An 11,237-nucleotide genomic window follows, 5' to 3' on the forward strand; every position below is an offset into this window, starting at 1 on the left:
ACGAACAAAGATCAGGTACAGTCGTTTTAAGGACTTTACAGGCGAATTTGAGTAAACGGCCATTTTGGGTTTCTGTTCTTTGTTTAGACTTTAAGCAATTTTTTTCAGTAGATTTTTTAGACTGATTTGTTTTTTTATGGAGTTTATATACAACATTTATTATGATTTTATATGTCTTTGTATCCATTACACATCAAAATGTGTCTAAATCAAATCAAACAGTTTTATCTTATTCATATTTCCAGACTCTAAACTAAGCCCCTCTAGTTTAGTTCAGTCTTATTCACAGCCTCAACTTGGTGCCGGTCCCAAGCCCGGGTAAATGGGGAGGGTTGGCGGCAGGAAAGGCATCCGGCCATGAAAAATTAGCTAAAACCAATATGGACAGTGAAAATTGTGAAAAAGACTCTCAAACTAAACTAGAGGGGCACTCAGTAGAGCACAGACCTCCGCCACGTCAGCTTATTTCTTTACCTTTTGCTCGACCTTGACCTTGACTTTGACATTTGACTTGGGACTTACACGTCTCAGCATAACAATTAATCCCTGAAAGTTTCACAATTCTATGAGTAAAATTGTGACCTCCGCCATGGCAGCTTATTTCTCGACCTTTTGCTCGACCTTGACCTTGACCTTTGACTGAGGACTTTCAAAATTGAATCACTTCCACATCTCAACATAACAATTAATCCCTGAAAGTTTCACTATTCTACGAGTAAAATTATTTCTTGACCTTGACCTTTGACCTAGGACTTTCAAAATTGAATCGCCTCCACATCTCAACATACTAATTAATCCCTGAAAGTTTCACTATTCTACGAGTAAAATTATTTCTTGACCTTGGCCTTGACCTTTGACCTAGGACTTTCAAAATTGAATTAATTCCACATTTCCCTCTTTACAATGACTAGTTACAAGATTTTTTATGTGCATTTCATTAAATAATTTCAATATCCATAACTTTATTAAGACAAATTAATTGTTTTATGATTGTGTTGTCCATAACTGTATTAAGACAAAGCTATTGTTTTTGTTAATTTTTTAATAGTGGTGCACCGCCTAAGAACTGATATGACTTATAATACTATTTACAAGGGAATATTTTTCACAGTGATGAATTAGCTATATGTAGATTATATATCATTAAAGTCTATCATGACTATCTCAATTTTTTTTCTTCAGAAAGTGATGGTTAACACTTCTTAAGAGAAGCTCTTTTAAAGTAGAATTATTAGGCTATTTATTTCACTTTGTATATATATATATATATATATATATATATATATATATATATAATATATATATATATATGTGTGTGTGTATATATATATATATATATATATATATATGTGTGTGTGTATATATATACATATATATGTGTATATATATATATATATATATGTATATATATATATATATATATATATTTATATATATATATATATATATATATATATATATATATATATATATATATATACTGTATATATATATATATATATATATATATATATATATATATATATATATACTGTATATATATATATATATATATATTATATATATATATATATGTGTGTGTGTATATATATATATATATATATATATATATATATATGTATATGTATATATATACATATATATATATATATATATATATATATATATATATATATATATATATATATATATATTTCTCTCATACTGGGATCGAACCCTAGCCCTTTCAAATGAAAGGCAAAGTTGCTACCAACCATGCCACCAGAGGCTCTAAAAGAAGTCGGAACCTTAGTGCTAACTTACTTTAGGATTTACCTGGTAACCTGGTAAGACATCAGTCTCATACCAGCGAGTTTTCCCCGACTTCCCAACCTACCAAGTGACACAACTGATAGCTTTTAATTTGAATTACCCCAATTTAAAGGGGCTAGTTATCCCAGTATGAGATAGGAATTTATTTCTATTTGAGCACGATATTGTGTTGACATTTATCCATATATATTCAAATAAGCCATATATTTTGATGTCTGGATTCTCTTATTGACCTCAGGATCAGAGTCGCAAGGCGGAACCTCTGGGACTCTGATCCTGAGGTCGATAAGAGAATCCAATTATTAAAATACAGTTTATGGTTTATTTGAATAGGAAAAAGACGTCTAAATATGCAACATTTATCATATATATATATATGGCACTAAGTTATTTTTCACTTTTTGCTAGGTCAGCAATTCTTCACTGTGAGAAGACGACACCCGGTCCCGTGAAGTGTGAGTGGAGTCTCTTGGACGAAGGAGAGAAGTTTTTTGGACGAAGCAGTAAAGTCTTTTAGATGAAGCAGTAAAGCCTCTTGAACGAAGGAGTGAAGTCTCTTGGACAAAGTGATGCTGTCTTTTGGACAAAGCGGTGAAATATTTTGATTGAAGTGGTTAAATATTTTGAACGAAACGGTGAAATCTCTAGATAAAGCGGTGAAGTTTCTTGGACGAATGGCTGGTAATCATGGAGTCCTTTAACAATGCTTTCACTGTACCTGCTGCACCTGAAATCGGTTCAATGGAAAACCATGCCGTCAACAATAATATCGCTGTTTTCCAAAGGTATCAGATACAGAAGTTATTGCAACATAACCCGTGGTGGCTGAAGGATGCCCCAGCATGGTGCAGAGACCAGAGACTCCCAAATGAAACCATGGCTGTGAAAGCAGCCGAATTCTTAGGGGGTCTTCAGGAATTACTGCAAGCACCCGATGCCCTAGCTTGTCCCATGGATATTTCAGTCAGTGAATTAATTGGAAGACATTTGGTGGCAACAAGGGATATCCATCCAGGGGAATTGCTGTTAATAGAGCCACCCTTAGCCCTAACACTCAGGCCGAGGTCACCTCCTTACTGCACGGTGTGTTTTAAAAGAGCAGAGGAATTCACGTGTCCTTCCTGTGGTTTCTTTCTCTGTGGTCCAGGATGCATGACGGATGCACACAAAGAAGAGTGCTCGATTCTACAGCGGTTCGGTTTTGCTGAAGCAGAGCGAGAGAAACTGCAAGATGAAAAGCGTCTGTGGGACCGCATTGCAACCATGCCTGTGGAACAGCAAGAGCAGGCAAGGGCACTTCTGAAGCAGGCGCAAGAGTCGTCCCGCTTGCAGAGACGCTTTAACATCTTGCAACAGTATACCGTAGTACCCTTGATAAAGACTCTCGCCATGATGAATAGCAGTGAACTTCTTCGTGACGTGACGTTAGCCTTGCAGGGTAATTTTACGGAAAAGTCCCAGCGTTATAGAACCAACCAGAGATGTATTGTTGATGTTGCTCTGAACAAACTGAAGGTCCCAATAGATCCAGGATTTGCTCACCGACTATGCGCCATCTGGGACACAAACGGCTTTGAAGTTCCCCTGATATGGGGTACTCGTGTTCATGGTCTGTACCCTTTTGCTTCTCTTCTGACTCATGACTGCCGTTCCAACACCCAGCAGTGGTTCACGAATTATGGAGGGTTAGCTCTTCGAGCCGTTGACCACATAAAGAAGGGTGAAATTTTAACCACATGTTATACTGACCCACAGTGGGCCACTATGCTCAGGCAAGATCACCTTAGGGTATCCAAGCAGTTCACCTGTTGCTGTAGAAGGTGTAAAGACAGAACTGAATTTGGAACTTTCTTGGGGTCACCCCTGTGCTCCAGTTGTCCAGGTCTAATGGTGTCTTCAGATCCTACAGATCCCAAGGCTCCGTGGTTTTGCAACAAAGGATGTTCTCAAACTGCAAGCGCTGGCGAGGTATCTAGTGAATATTTTCAATTGTTACTTTAGTTACTATTATTTGTATCTGCAAGATAACTTATATTGAGAACTCATTGCTAAATAATTCTTATGAAATAAACTATTACCTGATAGGGATTTCATCAAAGCTTACCCATTCTCTGAAAAACGAAATCTCTCGTGTCATTTCAATATTAATCTTTTTCTTGGGTATGTGTACAGTTTACATTTAATGTCAGTTATATTACATACATCTAGTGATCTAATGTGTTGATAAACTCACATGGTAAATTAGAAATTAGTTTATATTTATAGAATGATATTCCGGCTTCTTGAGCAGTTTTAAATTTTTCTGTATTATTATTATACTCTCTCTCTCTCTCTCTCTCTCTCTCTCTCTCTCTCTCTCTCTCTCTCTCTCTCTCTCTCTCTCTCTCTCTCTCTCTCTCTCTCTCTCTGTCCTTTTTGGTCCCTATCTGCACTCACTTTTTATTTTTCTATTATACCTTCATTCCCACTGCCTTTCTTCCATCTTACTATACAACCTCTCAACTTAAACTTCATTCTGCAACTGTAGGGCTTTCCCCTAATTGCACTTGGCCTCTTGAATGACCACCCATTCCCCAGCACCGGACAATACAGTCCAAATTGATAAATCGAATTCTACTTAATATCAAGACTTCATTATTCAATAGGTAGGGAGCCTCGGTCAAGAATCAATTGTACCCAATATCAAGACTGTTTACACTTTTCAACAGGTAGAAAGAGTCAGGTCATGAAACAATTCTATGTATTATCAAGACTTTGTTTACACTTTTCAACAGGTAGGAAGTCTCAGGTCATGAAACAATTCTACTTATTATCAAGATTTTGTTTACACTTTTCAACAGGTGGGGAGCCTCAGGTCATGAAACAATTTTTCTTATTATCAAGACTGTTTACACTTTTCAACAGGTGGGGAGCCTCAGGTCAAGACCCAATTCTACTTAATATCAAGACTTTGATTACACTTTTCAACAGGTAGGAAGTCTCAGGTCAAGAACCAATTCTACTTGATATCAAGATTTTGTTTATACTTTTCAACAGGTGGGGAGAGCCTCAGGTCAAGAACCAATTCTACTTATGATCAAGACTTTGTTTACACTTTTCAACAGGTGGGGATCCTCAGGTCAAGAACTAATTCTACTTATTATCAAGACTTTGTTTACACTTTTCAACAGGTAGGAAGTCTCAGGTCATGAAACAATAAACTTATTATCAAGACTTTGTTTACACTTTTCAACAGGTGGGGATCCTCAGGTCAAGAACCAATTCTACTTGATATCAAGATTTTGTTCACACTTTTCAACAGGTAGGAAGCCTCGGATCAAGACCCAATTCTACTTCATATCAAGACTTTGTTTACACTTTTCAACAGGTAGGGAGTCTTCAGGTCAAGAACCTATTCTAATTGATATCAAGACTGTTTACACTTTTCAACAGGTAGAGAGACGCATCAAGACCCAATTCTACTTCATGTCAAGACTTTGTTTACACTTTTCAACAGGTGGGGAGCGTAAGGTCAAGAAGCAATTCTACTTAATATCAAGATTTTGTTTATACTTTTCAACAGGTAGAGAGACGCGTCAAGATCCAATTCTACTTTATATCAAGACTGTTTACACTTTTCAACAGGTAGAGAGATGCGTCAAGAACCTATTCTACTTGATATCAAGACTTTGTTTACACTTTTCAACAGGTAGGGAGCCTCGGGTCAAAAATAAGCACTGATTTAAAGGGACTGGATCCAAATGACATCCAAGGCATCAACAGTACCGCTGATCAACTACAGAAGAAGGTGCACCCAACTCACCACGTTCTGTTCCAGTTACACGTCTCCAACCTGAGAAATCTTGCCTCTAGAGATGTTGCTGGTTAGTGGCCAGATGTTTCTTACTTAGTATTAAGTTGTCCAAGGGTGTTTTATTAAGTTGTCCAAGGGTGTTTATTTTCCTGCAGCTTAAGGAGATGCAAGCCTTTTTCTCAACAAAACTGCAAAATATATAGAGATATCAAGGGAATATTTATTTCACCATTACTCTGATCATCCAGTTTTACCATTCTACATTATAAAAGATATTAGCTTTCTGTTTTTTTTTCTTTAATCTGAATGAAAAAAAGCCCATATTGTAGTTAAAATAATTCAATGTAACTATCTAACCGCAAGTTATGTATTGTTTTAAATGTATTCTTATGTATAAAATGATAATTATTATCAACCAAGTAATCAATTGCCAATTATTTAAGTGTATAATGTGTTTACTGCCTCAAAATTATCAACCAATCAATTGCCAATTATTTAAGTGTATAATGTATTTACTGACTCATAATTATTGACCAATCGGTTACCAGTTATTTAAGTGTATAATGTGTTTACTGCCTTATGATTATCAACCAATCAGTTACCAATTATTTAAGTGTATAATGTGTTTACTGACTCATAATTATTGACCAATCGGTTACCAGTTATTTAAGTGTATAATGTGCTTACTGCCTGTTAGTTATCAACCAATCAATAACCAATTATTTAAGTGAATAATTTATTCGCTGCCTGATATTATCAACCAATCAATTACCAATTATTTAACTGTATAATGTGCTTACTGCCTGGTAATTATCAACCAATCAATTACCAATTATTTAAGTGAATAATCTGTTTGTGAACTGATATCAACCAATCAGTTACCAATTAATGCAATTGTTCATTTTTATAATGTGTGTACTGCACTCTCTTCTGTTTACTTCAGACCTTGCTTCTCCAAATGACAATATAACTCAGAGCATTTATGTAATTCAAAAGCAAAGATTGTCCTGTAAGCCCTTCAAACCAAGACCTACGAGATCTAGTCTTGGGTAGTGCCTTGGCCTCTGTACCAGGGTCTTCCACTGTCTTTGGGTACCATTCTCTTGCTTGAGGGTACACTTGGGCACACTATTCTATCTTATTTCTCTTCTTGTTTTTTTTTTTTTTTAAGTTTTTATAGTTCATAGATGAAATATTATAATGTTACTGTTCTATTTTATCTTAATTGTTCATTACTTCTCTTGTAGTTTATGTTTTCTTATTTCCTTATCTCACAGGGCTATTTTTCCTGTTGGAGCCCTTGGTCTTATAGCATCCTGCTTTTCCAACTAGGATCGTAGCTTAGCAAGTAATAAAGATAATATTGCTTCAAACTAGATTTCCAAATCATATACGAATTCCTTTTGCAGAACTGACGGAAGAAGAACTTGTCCACATGTCCAACATGGCAGCCATCGTGATGGACGTCGCCAGGCGCATAGAAGCCCCTTACTCACGTCTCAGAAGTAAGTGTCACGAATGAATCGTGGTTAAGAATCAATGTACAAACATCTGATATATGTATAACTGCCAAATTATGCAAAGCTATTGTTTTTCTCTATTACTTTTCATAATTTAAAATTTAAAATTTAAAATTATAATACAGTAAACTATAGAATTATGAAAAAAACGTCTAGTTTCCTCTCTAAATGACCTGGAACTGACATCATCAGCATAGTCAACCAAACAGAAGTTTGTGATACCAGCGTACATTTGATATATATTCAAAATATATACTAAATCATAAATGGAGTCTTCTTCTTCTTTGTCTGCATCCTTTCCCATTTCTATGTGAGGTCGATGTTTCTGGCCAGCTTTCTCCATCTACTTCTGTCCCACACTTCCTCACCGGTTAATCCCTTCGATCGAAGGTCATCCCTGATACAGTTCATCCACCTTCGCTTTGGTCTCCCTCTCCTTCTCGTTCCCTGTACCTTCATTTCCATCTCTCTCCTCCCAATATACTGTTCATATCTTCTCATGACATGACCATACCACCTCAGTCTACTTTCTTTAAATGAAAAATGGGGTAATTACTCAAAAGTGTCCATAAAACATACAATTCACTGTTCATTGCAGTTCGGATGGCTCGGGAGGATATTCGGCTCCGTCTCGAATCCATGAAACGATACCAGAAATGTAATCCCAAAATTAAAGAGCAGTTACAGGTTGGTATGAAGTTTATATTAATACAACTTTTTATTTCAATTATGTTATTAAGTAAATTTGAGTTTATTTTATCGTGTCACTTTTAAACTTTTCAGCCTTAACATGGAAACAATTTCAATCAAGTTTTAGCCTTTAGTTTTGTATGTTTTCTTTGGACAAAATCTACTTGATTTACTGTTAAATTAATTTATAAGATTTTGATAATACAATACTGTAACCTTTTTTAGTACTGTATATGTATTCCATTGTTACAAGTGATTTCTGCTGTCCTGTAATTCCTTTATTTGTAGTTATCTAAAACCCTCCATTCCTCCAATTTTTTGCCGGACTTGGCAAACCCAGTAGAAAAAAAAATTTGGGGGGGGAGAGAAAATTGTCAGACCTCAGGCCTGTCTAAGAATTACAAGTGAATTGAGCTGTAATTTTGTTATTTGTAGGTTTCTAAAACCCTTCATATCTCCATTTTTTTTGCTGGACTTGACAAATTCAGGGGAAAATATAGCAAGTTTCTGGGAGAAAATTATCAGAAATCAGGCGTCTGCAATTTATTACAAATAGAACTTCAAAAGTTCAAACTTGCAGCAAATATTTTTATGTTGAACAGGCTGACATAAGTCTTTTTGATTTATATATGAAATATCTATTTTTGTGTTGTTGCTGTTTTTGAGATGTTTTATTTTGGTTGTTTATTACTTCTCATTTATTTATTTCCTTATTTCTTTTCCTCACAGAACTATTTATCCCTGTTGGAGCCCTTGGGGTTATAGCCTCATGCTTTTCCAATTATGGTTGTAGCTTAGCCATAATAATGATAATGATAAATGAACTATGCTTCTTCTTCTTCTTTGTCTACATCTGTTCCCACTTCTATGTGGGGTCGATGTTTCTGGTCAGCTTTCTCCATCTACATCTGTCCCACACCTCATCACCAGTTAATCTCTTTGATCGAAGGTCCTCCTTGATACAGAACACCCACCTTCGCTTTGGTCTCCCGCTCCTTCTCGTTCCCTGTACCTCCATTTCCATTACTCTCCTCCCAATATACTGTTCATCTCTTCTCATGACATGACCGTACCACCTTAGTCTACTTTCTTGGATCTTATCTGATAGTTTTCTAACTCCTGTGGTACCCCTAATTACTTCATTCCGTATCTTATCTCTTCTTGTCACCCCACACATCCATCTCAACATAGTATTCTGTAATTCTTTTATTCGTAGGTTTCTAAAACCCTTCATTTCTCCCTTTGCAGGCACTTAACCAACAGGTTCAAGAGTGCGATTTGGTCCTTGGGTGGGACGAGCGTTTGCCCAGCTTCAAGCCCGTGATGCAGGAATACCAAAAACTCCTCAATGACTCTTCATGAAGATCTTGGATCATGATGATTGTTCTTTTTACCCAGTGACTTGCGTAGAATAATTTAGAAGACTATTGATATTCACAGATTTACGTCAATAGATAAAGAAACTTTTATTTTCATTATTTGTGTATAAGGGGATATGTATTCTAGTCTTGATTTCATGATACTGTACAATTTTTTTTTTTTTTGTAGATTCAAGGAAGATGTATGAATTTTTTATAAATTGGTAGTTTGATAAACAGTCTTTATTAAAATTGTTTTATTTGATTGACACAGAGCTTCTTATTTTACAAAGTTTATTATTTATTGTGGTAGATACCAGAGTTTTTGTTAAAGTTTGTCACGAGTGGCTGCAGTATTTGGATCCAAACATTTTACCTATCTGGACCCTAAGGCAAGAATTTGTAGTATCCTCGCGTCCTGCATTGCTTTGCTAATCTGTATCTAATATGATACTGTACTGACAAATGAGTTCATGGTAGAAAATAAAAATCTCTTTGATAGAATAATCATTGGACTTGGTTTTACTGTTAAAATTACCCGCTGTACTTTAATAATTTATTTTAATATTAAATCCTTTTGGCACTTACACTGTCGTACGCAGTTCGGAAGATGTGTTTGAAGTTTTGTTCGAACGTGTGAATAGGGTATTTGGTCGTCGAACACGTTCGTCGAATTGTTCAAAGAAAGTCTGTTTCTTGCCTGACTTTTGTTGGGGGTGGGCTTATTCATTTGTGACTGTCTGCTACCTTTTCGAACAGTTTGACAAGTAGGTTCAACAACCGGGTTCGACCATGTAAACTTTGCATTAGTCATATGTGAATTCCTCATGCATAAATAATCCATGATAATGATTTATCGTCTCCTAACGGTGTTCACCAGAACGGCTGATAAATTCTTTAGTCCTCATTAATTTTGACAACTATGACGGGCACCTCTTTGAAGGGTATTCATACAAACAAACAAAAATTATACTGTATTCAAGAATAATAATCAAGCTCTTTTCACTGATTAAAGCTTAAATTTCAGATAAAAACCTTACTGATGAAAAGCTTGATTGATAAAAGTTTCCAGGAATATTCTATTATCTAAATTAAATACGCAAGAATTTATGAACGTCGCATTGAATTTAGAAAAGGTTTCTTAGTAGCAATCTAATAGCAAAGATAAAGAGTTGATGGTTCATAACATTATGAATTTATCCTTAGTACAGTAGTTTTTCTAAGACATCATACCCTGTCCCTGTAATCTTAACTATCTCAAAGTTAAATATATACAGCATATTAAATATATATTTTTATATATTCGTATATTTACATATATTTATGGTATACTGTGAATGGTACATGAAGTTATACTGAGTGTTATAGTGTGTTCAATTTGCTATAGCAATGTTTTTTCTTTTTTTTTAATGAAAACATCACACCTGTTGCTCCTCAGGTGTTAACAGGTGTATTATGATTGCACCAGAATTCCACAAATTAATTTGAGTATTGATAAGTCTTTCCTTAACAAAGTTTGTTTGTGGTTATAATATACAATACTCTTAGCTTTTGAAAACAAAAATCTTTTAATTCTTATTTGATAAATTGGTAAAATACATAAATGAAAGTATGGATGCTCTTTTAATTATTCATATGTCCTTCAGCTATGTGTAATCTTAGGGAAGGTAACCTAGGTTTTATTGTTTCCTAAATAGGGAAAATAGGGAAAAATAGCCAAAGTGAGGAAAGGAAATGTACATAAACTTTGTAATCGTCAATGATTCGTAAAATTATTATTAAATAAATAAAGAAATGACAATTTATCTGTGATTATTAATATTACCCTGTATGTATGTATGTATGTATATATGTATATATATATATATATATATATATATATATATATATATATATATATATATATATATATATATATATATATATATATATATATATATATATATATTCGTTTATATTATGACATTAATTAAATGTTGCGTTATGGTATGCAGGACAATTCCAGTGAATTGGAGTTTGTAGGGAAAAGCGAAATTGGATACTATAAGTTATTCTATATAAAGA

At 34.6% G+C, this 11,237-nt stretch overlaps 1 protein-coding gene across 3 annotated transcripts in view; it reads left to right on the forward strand.

The window, feature by feature from the left end:
• The window catches only part of LOC137634514 (SET domain-containing protein SmydA-8-like), a 22,526-nt gene extending 11,628 nt beyond the window's left edge, over positions 1–10,898 (forward strand). For all 3 annotated transcript variants that reach the window (XM_068366959.1, XM_068366958.1, XM_068366956.1), the window contains exons 2-6: positions 2,221–3,780; positions 5,501–5,675; positions 7,015–7,110; positions 7,724–7,812; positions 9,064–10,898. In XM_068366959.1, the coding sequence (XP_068223060.1) occupies positions 2,500–3,780; positions 5,501–5,675; positions 7,015–7,110; positions 7,724–7,812; positions 9,064–9,177 (1,755 nt within the window). In that variant the 5' untranslated portion in view covers positions 2,221–2,499 and the 3' untranslated portion in view covers positions 9,178–10,898. The remainder of the gene's footprint in view (positions 1–2,220; positions 3,781–5,500; positions 5,676–7,014; positions 7,111–7,723; positions 7,813–9,063) is intronic.
• Positions 10,899–11,237: the final 339 nt, after the last annotated feature.

Source organism: Palaemon carinicauda, chromosome 44, assembly GCF_036898095.1.
Source record: "Palaemon carinicauda isolate YSFRI2023 chromosome 44, ASM3689809v2, whole genome shotgun sequence".
Lineage (NCBI taxonomy): Eukaryota > Metazoa > Arthropoda > Malacostraca > Decapoda > Palaemonidae > Palaemon > Palaemon carinicauda.